This window comes from Ceratotherium simum, chromosome 11 (assembly GCF_057802395.1).
Source record: "Ceratotherium simum simum isolate JZ-2026a chromosome 11, ASM5780239v1, whole genome shotgun sequence".
Taxonomy (NCBI): Eukaryota; Metazoa; Chordata; class Mammalia; order Perissodactyla; family Rhinocerotidae; genus Ceratotherium; species Ceratotherium simum.
Window position 1 is genome coordinate 16,712,956 of NC_141910.1, and position 19,434 is coordinate 16,732,389.

Here is a 19,434-nt window from a genome sequence, read left to right on the forward strand (position 1 = left end):
TCAGGCCGTGCTAAGAGACTTCTACCTGCCCTTGCCTTTGGCTTCAGCACTGATCTTAGTTGTAACTGAGGCATTCGTCTTTTGTGGAATTTCGTTCTGAGACAGGCTTTTATTCACCTCCTCATTTCTTGCTACTTTGGCCTGCTCAGTTTCAGGCAGTACACCCAGCAACCCAGCAACCAGTGATTGCCCAGTTCCCTGTGGTATCCCAAGGAAGCTCTCAACAGCAGCTGATACAGAACTTCTACCAGCAGCAGCAGCAGCAGCAGCAACAGCAGCTGGCCACAACCCTGCATCAACAACAGCTGCTGACTCAGCAGGCTGCCTTGCAGCAGAAGACCGCTGTGGCAGCAGTACAGCAGCCCCAGGCACAGCAGGCCACAGCCCCGCAACCACCCCCTGCCCAGGAGCCAGCAGTAAGAATCAGCCCGGGCTCAGAGTGCAAAAGCAGGAGAGGATCATGCAGTGAGGGCTAGGGAAAGGGCGGGAAAGAGGTGGCAGCACTGGTGAGGGGGCCTCTGGATTAGGGCTAGGCTGCTTCCCTACCCTTGTGGTTAAAATATTTGGTCTTTTGTTGATGTATCCAAGAAAAGGATGAGATACTCTATAGAAAGTAGAGGTTTTAAAAAAATGATTCTAGGCTACTGATGAAGATGAACATTATTTATCACTCTAAAATCAGGCTGACAGAAAGAGCTGTTCATTATCTCTGTCAGTGCCAGTGTTGAGCAGTCAAAGATCTAGACAGGTTTAGAGCTAATCTCTTTGCCTTCTTCAAGAAGCAGCTTGACCATTGTGGCCTTTCCAGTCTCTGGAGGTTCGTGCGGGCCCCCACCTTTACCCTGAGTCCCGACAGTGTTGTGTTTATTCTTTGTCTTGAATGACATTACACTACCTCATTTAAGTCTACCATGCAGCACCCTTCAAGGACCTGCTTGCTGGGACCATGTGCCATGGCCTAGTCCCTGTGGGCACCAGAACATCTGAGTAATGTTTGAGCCATTTTGTCAATTTAGAAATTGGGCATGTCCACTTCTGGATTTTGGCTGAGTATAGCATCAGAACCCCTATATCCTCTCCTGATTGACCTTTACAGCTTCAGCATCCTCAGGCACATTGTGCTGTAGCCTTTGTTAAATGCCCTTAATTCTGTTCTCATGTATTTCTGAGTGACAGTGATAGGAAATTTTATAGTGATAAAAAAAGGCATTTTATATACCCAGCCGATAGAGTATCATAGCCACTCTCTTATTCTCAGGGGAGTCCAACTACTAGAAGAATGAAGGAAAAGTAAGAAACCATCTTTCTGAGGATTGATTTCTAATAGAGTTTTGTCGCCCATCTTAAACCAGAAAACCTACATTCCTTCTAAAGGAAGCAGAGCCGTAAATAGATTGTCTTGAGTCTCAGCTAAGTATGTGTTCAGTGTCTTTACACCTTCCTTTAAGAAACAACTCAGCCTTCCTGCAGGTGTGCGGTAGACAGCTACTCTGTATTTTTAACAAGAGATAAAGTTCCTCTTGTTAATGGAAAAAGAGTTTTTAAAAAATTATTGGATGATGTAGTGAGTTAAGATCTTAAGTATCTAGTCCAGTCCCCTCATTTAATAGAATTGGAAACTGAGGCCCAGACTGGAAAGTGATTACCCCAGCCCCACAGACTGATAGCAGCAGAGCTGGGGCAAGAACCAAAGAGTCCTGATCTGTGTTCAAGGATAATCATAACAAGTGCCCATCCAGGGTGATGAAGTGATCACCTGCCACTGACTACACTGCTTATGAGGTTCCCTCTGCTTTCCCTGGACAAAAGTATCCATCCTCTTGGGAATGAATTATGAGACTTGTCCATGTTCCTTGCTTGAAAAAATACCTTGAGCACTTTGCTCAGGGGTAGTTGGTTGACGGGATGGAGAGGGAACAAGAGCAGAATGTGCCTCAGCCAGGAGCCAAAGAGCTTCTCAGCTTTGACCATCCCTTTCTCTGATGACCCTTAGCAGGACTTACCTAGAGAAGCAAGTGAGTGAATGTGAAGTATACCCTGCAGCCATCTTAAAGCAATAATCTACAAAGGGAAAATGGCCACATGCCATAGATGTTCATTGCCGTCTTATGGATAATAGCCAAAAGAACAGAAGCAACCTAAATCATTCAAGAACCCAACTATGCAGCCATTACAAATCATGATTATAAAGTTTGTACAACAGTAGAAAACACTCATGCGATAATATTAAAGAGATATGAAATTATGAGAAAAGTATATACTTGAAAAGAGACTTAAATATAAGATACCAAAATATAGAACAACTGTATTAGGCTGGCGGAATGAAGTCTGGGTGGTTTTCCCTCTCTTGTCTATATTCTTAAATTCCTTGATTTGATTGTATTCCTTTTACAATTATATATTTTGTTTTTTAAAAAAATCTTTAGCAAGACGGACATCTGAGTCTCCCTTGCTTCTCCTTCCCCCACGGTCTGTGTCTGACTCCTCCCCCTCCCTAATCCCATCTTTGGATGAGCAGGCATCACCGTGCAGAAAGAGTCTTGATCTGCAATCAGGAGATGCAGATTCTGTCCCCAGTTGACCCTGTGAGCTTGGGCAAGCAGTTAGCCTTAGGGGGCTTTGGTCTCATCTCCTCTAAAGCGAGAGAGTTGGAATTCAGGTTTTCTAAGGTTCTTTTCAACTTGCATTGTTCTTAGATTCTAAATGGAGATGAAGCTATCTGCCTGACAGGGTTGTTGTGAAGAGTAGTGAACAGGTCAGAGCTGCTTTGTATTAGTAGATTGCTGTGATAGGGAAAGTGTCCTCATAATGGAAGCGTCTGTTCTTTAGTGTGCTGCATGCAAAGAACAGGTAAGAGGAGGGGAAAATGTTCTCCAAGTAGTCGGGACTCTTCAAAATAAAGGAACTCAACAGCTAAGTACCCTTTGCAGAGTAATGAATGTCTTAAACTCCAAGAAATAAGCAAATCTACTTCTGTGCTTAAAGCCCTTCTGGTCGCTGTGGGTGCTGGCTTTAGGTTGGCTCTTAGAGGCACGGCACTGGACCCCTGATGGAAGTTGTGGCGCTGGAGTTGTGGTCCTCACAGAGACTCTGCTTCTCCCTAAGAGATGCAGTCAGCTCCTTTACCCTTCTAACCTTAGGCTGATTGATACTAGAAGCTTATATTGTATCCTTCAGCCTGTTGGTGAAGTGATGGTGTACTTACACATGCACCTAACCTGTCTTAATAAAATTCAAAGTCTGAATTAATATAAGGACAGAAAATCCCAGGCTGTCAGCATCTTGGCCCAAGGAGCTGGACCCTCTGGTTTCCCTCATCTCTCTCAGGACCTACCTTTGAAGACACAGAATGTGGGGACTGAGCTGCAGCCTGGAGGGGCAGCTCTAATCTGAGATGAGTGACTGGAGGGAAGGGATAGTTAAATACCTGAGGCATTTAGTATTCTAAGTTATTTTATCTCTGGATTGATAGAATTAAGGAAAAAGGTTAGGTGGCCTCCTTTTTTTTTTTTTACCGTTCTTATCTTTAATGATAATAATGACCTTTTTTTTTTTTGGTGAGGAAGATCAGCCCTGAGCTAACATCCATGCTAATCCTCCTCTTTTTGCTGAGGAAGACCGGCCCTGAGCTACCATCTATTGCCAACCCTCCTTTTTTTCTCCCCGAAGCCCCAGTAGATAGTTGTATGTCACAGTTGCACATCCTTCTAGTTGCTGTATGTGGGACGGGCCTCAACATGGCCGGAGAAGCGGTGTGTCGGTGCGCGCCCGGGATCCGAACCCGGGCCACCAGTAGGGGAGCACGCGCACTTAACCGCTAAGCCACGGGGCCGGCCCAGGTGGCCTTCTTAATATGATTTTTTGTTCATTTTCTTCATACAGCACTTTATAGATCATGACTTATGCTTAAAGACTAACCATCTGGCCACAAGGATATTCCCCCCTGTTTGTTTTCCTGTGGTGACAGTCTGTCCTGCCTTCTGAATGGCCCACGTCTCAAGAGTGCTTATGTTATTAGATCAGTCATCATCAAGGGCTTTTTAAAGTTTTTATTCTTTTGTGTTATTTTCTCCACCTGGTTCTTCAGTGCCATTTCCAAACTGAAGATTGGAACAAGTTAATCTCACTGCCCCGGTGCTATACATTTTCTCAGGGATTACCACAGAAGTAGAATCTTGTAGATCCATCCTATCAATGAAATAAAGAGCCATAATAATAACAACAACAAAAATGCACTACCATTTATTAATCATGGTGTAATTTTATCTAACTTATTCCTGAGTAGTAGTCTGAGCTGTGTCAGAGAGTCAGGGATCTCTAAGCAGAAATCATTCAGCTCAAATGTGTTTTATCTGGAGGTGTGCCTTCATTGGCTTCTGACTATAGTATTAGAATGCTTAAAGCCTGCCATGGAGGCATTCTGAATGAGTTCTTGTGTGACCTCGGAAGCAGAAGGTGGTCCTTTAGGATACATTCTAGATCATCTTTAGAGCTGGGAATAGCTTCTGTAGTCTTATGCTCTGGGTTGAATTGTATATGGTTACCCTGTATATTGTTGCTGATGAAGATTAAAAGTTATGGATAAGCACCAGATAAGTGCCATGTTGGTATCGGTCCCAAAGTTGCAGCTCAGATTTTCAAAGCCTAGTTTTTTTCTTTCTGGGTCTTATTGGTAAACTCAGCCATTTGAGTCCCATGTTGGCTTTCATGTGGCATTTTGGGTTATACTTGTCTGTTTATTTGTTTTTTCTCCCCTGCCTTTTTTTAGAACACTTTTCATCTCTCTTCCTAGCAGATTCAAGCCCCGGTGAGACAACAGCCAAAGGTTCAGACAACCCCACCTCCTGCCATCCAGGGGCAGAAACTCGGATCTCTCACTCCCCCGTCATCCCCCAAGACCCAGCGTGCTGGGCACAGGCGGATTCTCAGTGACGTAACCCACAGTGCAGTCTTTGGAGTCCCTGCCAGCAAATCAACCCAGCTGCTCCAGGCAGCTGCAGCTGAGGCCAGTCTCAATAAGTCCAAGTATGTGGTGCTTCCGTTTTATCCTTCTTACTTGTGTGAGCAAGGTCTGCTGTGGGCTGTTACTGTGTGATTCTTTGCATATGTATGTAGATATATATATAGTGGTGTAGATGTATATGTAGTGGTGTGTGTCTGGGTTTAATAAGAAACTGAATTTGCCTGTAGTGCATAAACCATACTGATCTTAAGAAATAATTTCCGGGGCCTGCCCCATGGCGTAGCAGTTAAGTGCACGCTCCGCTGCTGGCGGCCCGGGTTCAGATCACCGGCGCGCACAGATGCACCGCTTGTCAGGCCGTGCTGTGGCAGCATCCCATATAAAGTAGAGGAAGATGGGCACGGATGTTAGCCCAGGGCCAGTCTCCCTCAGCAAAAAGAGGAGGATTGACATGGATGTTAGCTCAGGGCTGATCTTCCTCACAAAAAAAAAAAAAAAGAAATAATTTCCTACTTGCCTCACTGTTTCCATTCTCTCATCCATTCCGTGCTCTACAGAGTATTTTCTAAACTCTTGATCTGACCAAGTCTCTCCATGCTGAAAATCTTTTGTTGGCTCCCCATTGCCTGAGGGATGATATCTGACCTCACTGGTAACAGACCAAGGCCTGTGGTAGCACAGTGGGGGACTTGCAGTTCTCCATCTTCACTTGTGCTTTGTCCATCCTACGCCCTCTCCTTTAACTGCCACTGTTCTTCCTCGTCCACTGAGGAAATGCTTATTTATTCACCAAGATCCATGTCAGAGGTTACCTTTCCTCTGACCCTTCCTCTAGTGTCATAGTTAATTTTGTCCGAACCCTTTTTTGAGTATGTATCACGCTGTATTATCATTATTTATTTGTAAGTCTGGCTGACTTAGCCTGTGAGTTCTTCCCAGACAAGGACCATGACTTAATCAACCTTTGTAAATCCAATGTACTGGCTCTGTGCCTGATATAAAGTAGACTGCAATGCGTGTTTGTTGAGTAAATGCAATTTCAGACCTTCACCTTTCTTGGAACCATGCACTCTAAAGTTAAAAATCTTTAAGTCATTAGCTAAATGCAAAGGGCATCAAGAGAGACTTTGGAAGAAAATTAGGTAATGATACCTAGAAGCACAAGACAGTGGTAACTGTCTTTATTTCTCTTTAACTGTGATGATGACCACTGATGGTGGTCCTTAATTCTATGCATGCTAGATCCTGATGGATGGGAGGGAGCCTGAATAGGCATCAGTCCCAGCCCCTCTGGGGTCAGTTATTATGGATGTTACGGTGGGCACTACAGGATGCACAAGCCTAAGAACAGGTTGCTTTGGGATCCTGAATTGAAAGGACTTGCAGACAAGACCAAAAATCTAAGCGAGAGATTAAAGAAGTAGTGGGAGATAGTGAATCAGGAAGGAAAGGGAGACATTTACTTCACACAGTGTAAAGGATGTCTTTGGAAACTGTTCACTTGCCATGGAAAACCCTTTTAGAAAACCATTGTGGAAGATAATGGTTTGACTCGGAAACAATTTGATCTTGAAACAAGGAGAAAATAGGTTGACTCTTTTCAACTTTTATATGTCTTTTTATTTCTCGGGGGTGGGAACCTTTCTAGGTCTGCAACCACCACCCCATCAGGCTCTCCTCGGACCTCCCAGCAAAACGTTTATAATCCTTCAGAAGGTTCTACATGGAATCCCTTCGATGATGACAATTTTTCCAAACTGACAGCTGAAGAACTACTAAACAAGGACTTTGCCAAGCTGGGGGAAGGTGAGTAATTGGCATCTTTTTGTGATTCTTGAACCTTAACTTTAGAGGAGTATGCATGTGAAAAAGTGGGCATGGGTCTTCTTTCCCTCAAAGGCTTGATTTTGAAGTATGAGTGCAAATTGCTTTGTACGTTTACGAGAGTACTGAAGTCTTTTCATCCGCAGGAAATCCTGGCCTGTTGTGGATGGTGACAAGGAGAATGGGAAACTTTTAGGAAAGATTCGGTAGCATAGATCAGAATGGTAGTGTCGAGCATGGTCACTTCCTGGAGGAGTGTGATGGTTCCCTTGTCCTAAGTGGATTTATTGTCCCAGAAAGTTGTGACTGCTTACCCATGAGAGTGTGCCCTCACTGAATCTTTGACTGTGATCAGAGTTCTCTATTACTGTTGACTGATCATGGAGAGGAGATCAAATAAATAAAAGTTGCCATTTCTGCCCTCCAACCCACAGTCTGATTTGGGAGGCAGGATACACAGACGCAGGAAAACAACTGGTCACACCCTGGGAAAATTCCACAATGTGATACAATTTGAAAAGAGTTCCTCAGTGTAGACAAGCGCACACGGTAAAGGAATGATTAGAACTGAGTGAATTGGGCCGGCTCCGTGGCTTAGCGGTTAAGTGCGCGCGCTCTGATGCTGGCGGCCCGGGTTTGGATCCCGGGCGCGCCCCGAGGCACCACTTCTCCGTCCAGCGCGAGGCCGAGTCCCACGTACAGCAACTAGAAGGATGTGAACCTATGACATACAACTATCTGCTGGGGCTTTGGGGGGAAAAAATGAATAAATAAAATCTTTAAAAAAAAAAAAGAACTGAGTGATATGAACTTTGACCAAACATTTAGCTTTAACCATTATTTTACAGATATCTTTTAAAAGTCCCTATTACTTTCTTGCCTTTTTAAACAGAAGATAGGGCATAGGATTTAACTTTCTTTGACGACTTGTTGTCAAATTGTTTCATTGTTATGTGTGCCAGTTATTGTTCTAGACTATAAACAGAAATACCTTCATGGACTATTGAAAAATGTGGTATTTTTGCACTCAATTAAGTGACCCCCCCCCAAGGTTTTTAATTCTTGTGTCTGTTTTCAATAACTTCCTACCTCTCTTCTTCTTGTTCAGCTGTTAGCTTTCACTTGAAGCTGCTGTCATTGTGCCTGTCCCTCAGAGCCTCTCACTACTGCCATCTCCACTGCTCTCTCTTCTCCTTTGCCCCCTACCTGCTTCCAACATGGAAAACAGATCAGCAAACTCCTTAGAATTATATAAAAATAAGTGGATTCAGAGTGAGGGCTGGGAGCATTCTGCCCTGAGTAATGTGCTTGAGCTTTAGGGCTTAGTTCTAGCTGTCTCTTTCATTGTTTTTTATTTATTTTTAATTGTGGTAAAATATACATAACATAAAAATTACCATCGTAAACAGTTTTAAGGGTACTGTTCAGTAGCGTTAATTATATTCACACTGTTGTGCAACCGATCTCCAGAACTCTGTTCATCTTGCAAAACTGATATGCTGTCTCTTTTGATTCTTAAGACTTCCTTCCTTTTCTTGGCTGTTCTCTCAGTTATTGCACTGACTAGATGAAGATCTCTGACTAGCCGAGGTGTTGCCATAATGCAGTAAAAGCAGTCAAGTCTAGGAGTCAGTTCAGACGGTGCCCTTGGGATGCATCACGGGATTCTGCTGGAATGAACTGAGTGGTGTTTTGTCCCTCCAGGCAAACATCCTGAGAAGCTTGGAGGCTCAGCTGAGAGTTTGATCCCAGGCTTTCAACCAACCCAAGGCGATGCTTTTACCACTGCCTCATTTCCTGCTGGAATCGGTTAGTATGGCAAACACCTGAAACACGAGACTCATTGTTGTCACCTTCACAGGTTTCCACCTGACAGCATGCCAGTGAGCCCCAAATCCTGGTAACTTGTATTTTCCCTCGAAAGAGTTCCAATAAAAAAGATAGGGATAAAGAGTGATCTAGAATCACTTTGAATTAAAATGACAGGATGATCTGGCAGCAATATACAGGATTTATTCTCTCTAGTCCACGGACATGTTTTGAGCAAATATTTCTAAATTTGAGGAACATCTCTCTGTTAGTCTCTTGTAATTGCTTAGTTTCTTTGGAATGACTTGAGTTCTAAGAATTAGATGTTCTGTCCTATATCTGAGACTCTACTAAGCTGTGTTTTTGTGCTTACGGAGAGAGAGAGGTATCTTTTTAAATGAGACTTTTTAATAAAAATTATAGAAGCAATAATAAACTAATTTTCCATTTTATTAATAAAAATTATACGTGTTTATTATATAAAAGTTAGTAATTTATAGAAAATCATAGAGAAGAAAGTTAAAATCTCCTTGATCTCACCACTGAGAAATTAGCACAGGGAGCCCATTTTGATGTCTGTTAGTGGCATTTAACCTTTCTAGGGTTACAGATATCTTTGCGAATCTAATGAAAGTTATAGATCTTCTCCCTCACAAAAATATATGTGACCACAATTTTGTACACACTTTTTGGCCTCAGCTTGAGACTATAATGTGCATCTTTATAGTCATATTTTAAAATCTAATTTTTTCACTTGATAAATCTTGCACGTTTCCCCCACATCATTAAAGATTTAAGCTCCTAAAATATAACTTTAAAAATACCTGCATTAAATTCTTTTATATGGATATATCCTAATGTATTTAACCAAGTATCTCTTTTTAAACATTAATTTGATGTCAGTGTTTTACCATTATAAATTCCTCAGCAATGGATTTGAGGTTTTGAATATATTCCTTGTAAGATATGGAATTTGATATACTTCTAAAATTAATCTTTTTAACTATATTGATTAATTTCTGCTTTTACCCTTATATGTTCTTTCTTTCTGCTTTCTTTAGGTGTGTAAGTAGTTTTTCTAACCTCATAAATTTATTTCTAATTAGAACTTTGGCTGTTACTCCATAATGTTTTATATGTCATGCTCTCTTATTCTCATTGTTTTCTGGATGTTTTTAAATTGCAGTTTTGATTTTTTCTTTACCGAAGAGTTACTTAGGATGTATTTTCATTGAGTTGTGATAATATGGCCTATGCAGTTTTTGCTTTTGGGTATTATGGAGGAGCTTTCTGTAGCCTAATTTATTATTCATTTTATGAATGTTATATGGGAATTAGTGGTTTTCCATGTCAACAAATAGTAATCTACAACATGATTTTTAATGGAAGAATAGTAACATTGTATTGAATGTCCCCTTTGATGAATATTTAAGGCGTTACTAGTTTTTCACCATATAAACGTTCTTGAAACTAAATTTTTCTTTATATCCTTTACAGTTTCTTTAAGATAACTTCTAGGAGATTATTTGCTAAATCTAAGGATATGTGTATTTTAAGGCTTTTGGTACATATTTCCAAATTGCCCTCCAAGAATGCTATACAAATTTTTTTTCCATCAACCATGAATAAGAATAATTTTCCCCTCATTTCCCCACTCAGCCCAGCTCAGAGGCTATAGACAGGACATTCTTTACTGGCCATTTTTATTTCTTTTGGGATTTGTATTGTTCATGTCTTTTGGCCTTTTTTTGTTTTGTTTTGGGTTTTGTTTTGTTTTTTTATGTTCTGTGTTCATTTGTTCTTATTAATTTGTAAGAGCTCTTCATATGTCATATATTGTAAACATTTTTCCCAGTTTATCACTTGTCCTACACGAGTATTATCTCATCTGACCCTCTCAACAATGCTTTGAGGTTGCTGTGCCATCCCCACGTCGGTTACAGTTGAGGTTACTGAGCCCAGATTACTCTCTTTCCAGGATCACATAGATAGTAAGTGACAGAGCTGGGACACCAACCCTCTGGCTCTAGAACTTCCTCTCTCATGTTTTCTGCCACATAATGAGGCAAATTTAGTTATATTTTCCTAGAAAATCATCTGCAGTTTTAAATTTTTAAAAATAAAATAGAATAGGGGGCCGGCCCTGTGGCTTAGTGGTTAAGTGCACACACTCTGCTACTGGCGGCCCGGGTTTGGATCCCGTGCGCGCACCGACGCACTGCTTGTCCGGCCATGCTGAGGCAGCGTCCCACATACAGCAACTAGAAGGATGTGCAACTATCACATACAACTATCTACTGGGGCCTTGGGGAGAAAAAGGGGAAAAAAGGAGGAAGATTGGCAATAGATGTTAGCTCAGGGCCGATCTTCCTCATCAAAAAGAGGAGGATTGGCATGGATGTTAGCTCAGGGCTGATCTTCCTCACAAAAAAATAAAATAAAATAAAATAGAACAATGCATTTAAATCTTTTATAGTATTTCTTTGTATATAACAATTTTAATTGTATGTATGTGTATCTCTTTTTCTCGGTAACTCTTAACTAGAGATCTGCTGTTTATTACCTTTCAAAGATAACTCTTAGATTTATAAAATCTCCTGTTTTTCTGTCTTCTGATTCTTTAACTTTTGCTTTTATCTTTTTGGTTATAGTTCTCTGTTTTTCTTAGGTTTGGTTTGTCAGTATCAAGAGGAACACACAGTAAAATTTTTAAAAATTCTTTAAAAAAAAATAAAAGTATTTACAGTGTTTCTCCCAGTAAAACAATAATTTTCAATCATCATGAGAGTGGGGAAGGTGGCTAATTATAATCCCCAGGAGGACTTTTTCACAGATATTCCAATATTCCCTTTTCTCCTTCTCCCTCCGATTGCCACACCACCCCAGCCTTTGAGGATTACACTGTTTATTGAGAGTGCTTTCTAATAGGTGTGTGTTTCCTTCGTTAGAAAACAACTGAAATTTTAACCATATCCCATAAGTCTGCGTATGATGTTCTCATTGTTATTATTTTGGAGTAGGCATTGAAGTTATTTGGGAGTTATGCTTTTTAATATTAAATAGTTAAACATTTTTGGTGTGTTATTTTTCATTTTTAGCTTTGTTTTCTGGTCTGTATAATATTTAAATTTATTGATATTTTGGTCTAGTTTAAAGTGCTTAAAGTCTGATATGCCACATAGTTGACTAAATGTACCAGATGTGTAAAGCATTGACCATTGTCCCTGAGGTAGAACATCAACAATGATGACCAACTATGGTGCTGGGTAGGAATTAGTTTCCTTGGAATGGGGGTCATGAAATAAGCTCTAGGAGAGTCTTCTTTGCTACTGAATCCCAGCTTTTAGTACAGTGTTTGGCTCAGTACACGTCTGTTAAATGAACGAAAAGGGTTGCTTGTTGCCAAAGGATAGGAGCTTGGATTCACCAATGTTGATGACAGAAGTCCCTAACCATTTTTCATCCACTCCCAGGTTTAATGCCTAATTCTTACTTATCACACATGGTTATGTTTTGTTGTTTGTTTGTCTGTATGAGCTGTTTTATAGAGAGTTGTTTTGTTTTTGCCTATTCTCCCTCTTTATGCTTACTTTGAAGGCTGTAAATGGCAGTATTTTTTTTAAGGGACTTAAAGATCCGGCCATAAAAAGACACATATTTGAGTAAAGTTATGACAGTAATAACAATGAACATGTACTAAGACATACTACAGGCTAAGCCCACTGGGTAAGTGCTTTTTTGCATGTTATCTCAGGTGATCCTCACGATAGCCCATGAGAGGTTAAGTGACCTGCCCAAGGTCACAGCTGGAAAATGACAGAATAGGGATTTGTACCTGGACAGCCCAGCTCAGAAACTGTAGTCGTTACCATATCTCCAGTATCTTGTAAATCGGTGGCATTAAATTTTTACAAACATTATAAAATGTCTTCATTTTATCCAGCCTTTTTTAATGAACACTTGGTATTTTGCCTTCTTTCTTGTTAGAGATGTGAAGATTTTTTTTTTTCTGTGACATCTTCATTCTTTCCACATGAAAGAAAATTATATCTAAATCCCAGAAATTAATATGTCCTCATTTTCTGCAAGTTTTCTAATCAAGCTCAGACTGCTCACTGATTTTAAACCTTCTTACCAACCAAGGGAAGAAATAAGCAGGAAATCTGGTAATGAATCAGAGAGGATGGCACAAGGATTATTTTAAACATTTTTATGTTAAAAGCTGCAAAAGTGTTGATGAACTGTGCCCATATATTGGAGGCAGATGTTTAAAATTTGACATTGTGCCACTTTATTTAAAATAATTTTCTGTTGATAAGTTATACATATTCATTTGTGAAATTTTGGAACAATGGCTAGAAGCAAGATAAAAGAATTCATGACCCCACTCTAAGAGGAAAGCATTGCTGACAATCTACAATATTTATATCCATAATTTCATTTCTGCATACACACTTTTTTCAAAAATGAATTATACTATATATTCAGTTTTGTAATTTGTTCTTTTTCATTTATCTTGTCTTATTTAAAAATGTTTCAGACACTTAAGAACAACGATTTTACCCTTCTCTTCCTCCATCTACCTTGAAAGAAGTTTGAAAACCCACTTCAATAACATCCTTGAAATGACAAAATTATAGAGATTGAGAACAGATTAGTGGATTCCAAGAAATGGAGACAGGAGTAAGGAGTGGGTGTGATGATAAAGGAGTACAACAAGGGAGTTCTTTTGTTTGGTGAAGCAGTTCTGTATCCTTGTTGTGGTGGAATTATAGTCTATACTTAGGATCTGATTGCAACGAACTATACACACACACACACACACACACACACACGCACAAATGGGCGCATGTGAAAAGTGAATAAAATCTAGTTAACGGTACTGTACCAGTGTCAGTGATATGGTACTACAGTTGTAGAAGATCTCACCATGGAGGGAAGCAGGATGAAGGGTTCATTCGACTTTATGTACACCAGCTTCCTATGATCTATAATTCTTTTAAAATAAAAAGTTTTTTGGGCCGGCCCCGTGGCTTGGTGGTTAAGTGCGCGCACTGCAATGCTGGTGGCCCGGGTTCGGATCCCGGGTGCGCATCGAGGCACCACTTCTCCGTCCATCCTGGGGCCGAGTCCCACGTGCAGCAACTGGAAGGATGTGCAGCTATGACATACAACTATACTGGGGCTTTGGGGGGAAAAAATAAAATAAATAAAATCTTTAAAATAAAAAGTTTTTTAAAAATCCACTCTATAGAAGGCAAAATGAAATTTTAATTAGTGAATAAACAATATTAAAATGCAACATAAAGAAATCAGGAGACTTGAGTTCTGATCCTGGATCTGCTGGTGGACCTCTGGCTAGTCTCTTAACTTCTGGGCTTCATTGTCTTTTCTGGAAAATAAAACAATTGTGCTAGAAAATCGTATGATCCCTGTAGGCTCTGATATTCCATAGGGTGTATAAGTTTGCCAAATATAGAAGGAATGCCAATAGTGTGTTAGATGTAGTCCAGAGGTTAGGGTTTATCGAACCTTGCAATAGGCAAGAAGTCTGTTTCTGTCTCTTCCTGTCTATCTGCCTCGAACTATATTAGACATTTGGTGATAAAATGACCTCAGGAGGGTAATGGGTACCTATATACATGTGCTAGATTACAAAATAGACAATGTTTGTTTACATGCCAAAATGTGTCATATGGACAGTAATTGCTATTGGAATTCTGAAAGAGATCACTGTAGGCTTCCACACAAGGAAAAAGTGGAATTTCAGATGTATGAATATCCTAGTTTTATCATTAATTGCATCTTAAAATACATTGCAAGGACCAGATTATACATCTCATAGATATTTTGCCATCACATTGGATTATATCCACTTATCCCTTTTTATTCTGCCTCGGAGTTTAGACTTACTCTATAATTTGAGCTTTTGGGTTATTAGGTGGTAAATTCATCTAGATTTACTTGCTGTTTTCTGCTTTTCTCTTTTTCTCTCCTTGACCCTTCCTTTCCCCTCTAACCAACTCCAGCTGAAAAAAGGAAGGGTGGGCAGACTGTGGATTCTAGCCTCCCACTTCTAAGCGTATCTGATCCTTTCATTCCTCTTCAAGTACCTGATGCACCAGGTAGGTAAATAGAACTGGTCTGAGGTTAAGTAGCTTGATTCTTATGTCCCAAGGCCTCTTGAAAGTTGTTTTAAACACTCCATGAGAAGGATCTGGATTCCAAGCCCTGGTAATAGGTGCTGTTGTGTATTTTTACTGTGTCTAGTAAGAGGGGCAAAATTCTCTTGGAAGGCGCCAGTCCTTAGTAAAGATAGTAAAATCAGTTCAAGTTACACTGAATTGTATTCCACTTTATATCAGTGTTCAGTTTTTTATCCTTGACTGTTATTGGTAATGTGAAGGTCCTGTGTGTTGGGAAGAACATTAGTCTAATATGATTGATTATGACAACGTGGGGGGAAAATCGTATAAGATGTGATAGAAGGAACAAAATGCTATTGGTGGTTATAGTATGATGATTGGACTACGGCTGACTTCCTGTCCAGTTCCTATTTTCCTATAATGTGCTTTTATTTTATTATATAAAAATATATAATAGAAGTTGATAGAGAATGTGAGTTGGGAGACCTAGGTTCCCTTCTTGGCTGTTCCACTACCTGAAAACTTTCTGGGCTTGACTCTTCAACAGTGAAGTAAATTGAACTGCATGAGTTCAAACATCCCTTTAGGTCTACCATATCCTGATTTTCAATAAACAGTCTAAAAAAGTAAGGAATGGTTAGTGTGTTCTGGTTGAAGCAGCTTTTGAAACAATAATTGGATGCTTTCCATACGGAGTTCATGAATGCCAAAGATTTCTCTTCCTGCTCCCCTCCCCATCCTTGTGGGGAGAGGGGGAGCATGATGTGAGGAACAGAAGCCGCCCGTTGTCTTTTCTATCAGTCTCTTTGAAAAAGCAAATAGATCCAACTCCTTAGAAGCAACTGGTGGTCATTTTGCTTCTGATAGTTTTTCTTTTTTTCCTATTCTTAGTCCTGCCGATTCTTGATCTTAAACTGTGATAGGATCTATTTGGTTTTTCTTTTTTCCCAAAATGTTAAAGGTATTTGATTGATTGCCTCAAGACTGGAAGTGCTTATGATGTTCATACCCTCTACTTACTAAGACAGATTGCAGCTAGGATACCAAGACAATTTTTATTTCTTTAGGCAATTTGTTGACCCTTCCAAGAGGAAGCAAAAACTTGCCTTGATCAGGTAGTATTGTGTAACGTTATAGCTTGCTGGACCTGGATGTAGTTCAAAAATATCTAAAATCCCTGAGGAATGATTCCTTGTAGGATAGTTAAAGAAAAGGGAAGAGAGGAATCGAATAGAGGCCCTTTTCTCTGTTGCATCCTTCAGGTATGCCTGGCGGTGCCTAGACAAGCTGGTTTCAAACAGAAGGCTGGACAAGTATGGGCTGCAAACTCAAGCCGGGGCCTACTGGCCTCCTTCTCCTCCCTGTTGTGGCAGTCATAGGATCAGACAAGAAAAAGGGATTATCGAGGCATTCTTCTTTTGACACCCCTTCAGCTTCTTGGTTTGCTCTTACCCAGATAGCCCATGGGCTGTGGAAGCTGGAAGGGTGGCCTCTTGAGACAGGCCAGATGATAAGGACCCACAGGCAAGTAGTTGTCCTCTGCAGCTGTCACAGGAGCCCTCTGGATCACGGGTGGAGAGCCAGGCACACACACCAGGCGGCTCAGGATATCAAGTCCAGATCGTAGAGATGAGTTATGTAGGGTTGTGAAGATGGGCCTGGGAGGCACCAGAGCCAGCTCGCTGCCATCCTGCTTTCCTTATTGTCATCTTTCCTGTCTTCTGATCCTCTATATTTCTCTCATTCTAGCAGATTCCTGCTAAAATATTACTGGTATACACTTTAATACCAATTAAGCCATGACACCTCTTGAATTTTAATGAAAAATCTATTAAAATGGAACATTCTAATAGAGAATTCCAGGAGTGTCTTATTTGCTTTCTGATCTGTCAGACCAGACTCCCCTGTTGAAAACAGAAATCAGACATATCAATCCTTTGCATGCCAGTGAATTCCTGTATCAGTGAGCATAAAATGCACACTCCTTATCATGACCTGCAAGGCCCTAACTGATCTGGCCCTTGGCTACTCCTCTAACCTGAGTTCATAGCATTCTTCCCAACAGACTAAGCTTGTTTCCACCTCAGGGCCTTTGCACTTGATGGTACTCTACCTGGAAAGCTTTTCCCCCAGTTCTGTTCCTTCTTGTCATTCAACATTTGGGTCTCAGCTTAAGTGCTGTCTTCTCAGAGAGGCTCAGCATGGTCCCACAGGCACTCTCAATCACACTCCCTGGCTTTTTTCTTCATAGCACTTATCATGACGTTGTCTGTTTTCATTTGTTCGATGTCTGTCTTTCCCCACCAGAATGTCAGTGTCCTGAGGGAGGGACCTTGCTGTCTTATTCTCCACTGTATCACCAGTGCTGAGCACATGGCCGGATAGAGTCAGCACTCAATGAATATTTTCAGATTAGATGAGTGAATGAAGTAAAACCTGAGGATGAAAGGCTTTCAGCAGCCTCACTACTCTCTATTTCTGTCCCCAACTCCCAAACACCAGACTACTGGTTCCATAACCTTCCATCTGTGCTTCTGCCAACCCCCAGCCAGGCCTTCCACGCCCTCTTTGAGGGTGTATAAATGAAGGCACAGCCCACAATGTCAGGAAGCTGCCAAACCCTGGGATGAAAATGGTAGCTAGGCTCAGCAGATTCTTCAATTCCTGCCTTTCATGGTGCCCTCCTGAATTTGGGCTAGGTATGGCATTTCCACTGTGTCTTTGATTATTTTATTTATCTTAATGTTCAGCCTGTGGCGCCACTCAGTTATATAGCTTTGTTATTCAAGGCCCCTACATCCTTCCTTAGCATCTTGAAATGCCTGAGTAAGGGTCTCTAGTGCCTTAGCAAACTGCATATTTGTCTACTCTTCTCTTGCCCCCTCAAAGCAACCAGTTTGTCACTACCTCCAGCCCACTATGGGCACCAGTCAGATTTGTTGGTTGGTTGGTTGGTTTTGCATACTTGCTACCTTCCACACTCGGCCTTCCTGATGGTAAGAATCATGAAATCTTAGTCTCCTGACAACTATGTGCCTTTTTAAATAGCTTTAAAAAGTGCTTCTTGGTTTATGGCACTGCATCATCTCTTGACAAGTAGGCAAGAGAAGCTGTGTTTTCTTAGTGGTTTGTTGTCAAGATAGGCATTCCTCTCAAAGCTGTTGGCCTAGCATCTTCCTCACTTCCAGCCTTATAATAAAAAGTCCAAGGTCGATCATCGTATGTCTTTACTCTGGAAAGTTGATCTTCCTGCAGATTCAGTTCTCTAAAATGAACTTGGAATGAGGCATAGTGGTTGACTTTTGCTTCCAACTTGCAGATGTCACAGATGAGTTAGTGTCTGGTGTCTCAGTGATAGGAACTATTTAGAGGGACTAGCTTTTAAAAACAGCATGTCTCATCACAAGATTTCAGGGCTTACACCCCAAGTCAGACAGGATTTAAATTTCTGAAGCCACAAAGCTGTAGCGGCCAAATCACCTGTTCTGATGGGGCTCGTGTTTGTTAGTTCAGCTTGCTCTACTCCTCATGCTCATATTCTTAGGGTCAGAGTGGGCCTTGTTCAAGCCCTTTGTCTTATTAGCTTGTATAAATAGATGGCTTTCCTCTCTTTTGATATTTTAAAAGAGAAAAAGCTCACAACTTGCAGTACATCAGGAAGTGGTTTTGATTATCTAACCTTTGACTGATATATGAAGGATTTATTACTTTCTTGCCTTGTGGTTGATATTTTTAATAACTAAGTCTTGAGAGGAGATGTATAAGAGAAAGAATCTGAAAAGTGGCTTAATTCCTATCTCCAACTCGAGCAACCTCCTTCCGTCTTCCCCCAGTCCCCAATGCCACTTGAGTTATGTTTAAGAGGAGAGGGGGAGGGGTTCAGAAGAGAAGACCCTTTCTCTCATCTCCCCCCTTAATTTCGAAGTACTAACAATCCTCTTCTTTAAAAGCACTCTCAGTTTCCATTGTCCAAGCTAACTAATTCTGCATCCGTTTTTCTTCAGGGGTCCACCTCCTCAGTCCTTTAACCATGATTTCATCACTTCTCCAAGCTCTTAACCTCACTCGTTTTTATCTAGACCCTAGAGACTTGAGAAAGAACTGAGTACAGTAATGGGAGTGTGATAAGAAAACGCCACTAAGTGAAGAGTACGAGCAGACAATTCATAAAAGAAGAAATAATTATAAATTACCAGTAAATATATTTTTTTAAAAGTTCGTTATCATGATGAATCCAAGAAGAGCCAATTATAAATCAATGAGATGCTGCACCTTCTGCTTTCAGATTGGAAAAGATGAAAAAAACCCATCACCTCAGGCTTGGTGAAGGTGTAAGGAAACAGACATGCTCAGATCTGGCTAGTGGGAATATCAATTAGTACAAGTTTTGGGGAGGACAGTATAGCAGTTTATAACAAAGGCCATTAGTGGCATTGGTGGTATAGTGGTGAGAATAGCTGCCTGCTACAGACTTTTAAGATTTTACTTTCTCTTTGACTTAGCAATTTTTTTCTAAATAATTATTCTAAGAAAACATGTATATGCTTAAATATTTATTGAATGATGAGAATTTATAGGAAAAGATTGGAAGAGTATTCATTAAAAACTCTTAATAGTGGGTATCTCTTGAAGTGAAATTATGGGTAGTTTTTACTTTTATCCTTTGGCTTCTCTGTATTTCCTAAATTTTCT

General features: G+C 40.7%; 1 protein-coding gene across 12 annotated transcripts in view; it reads left to right on the forward strand.

The window, feature by feature from the left end:
* AAK1 (AP2 associated kinase 1) overlaps window positions 1-19,434 on the forward strand; it is a 167,191-nt gene that overhangs the window by 120,234 nt on the left and 27,523 nt on the right. For 4 of the 12 annotated variants that reach the window (XM_014791449.2, XM_087436626.1, XM_087436636.1 and 1 more), the window contains 5 exons: window positions 150-416; window positions 4,793-5,025; window positions 6,612-6,769; window positions 8,492-8,596; window positions 14,626-14,721. In XM_014791449.2, the coding sequence (XP_014646935.1) occupies window positions 150-416; window positions 4,793-5,025; window positions 6,612-6,769; window positions 8,492-8,596; window positions 14,626-14,721 (859 nt within the window). The remainder of the gene's footprint in view (window positions 1-149; window positions 417-4,792; window positions 5,026-6,611; window positions 6,770-8,491; window positions 8,597-14,625; window positions 14,722-19,434) is intronic. The other 8 variants (XM_087436629.1, XM_087436633.1, XM_087436632.1 and 5 more) reach the window with 5 other exon arrangements.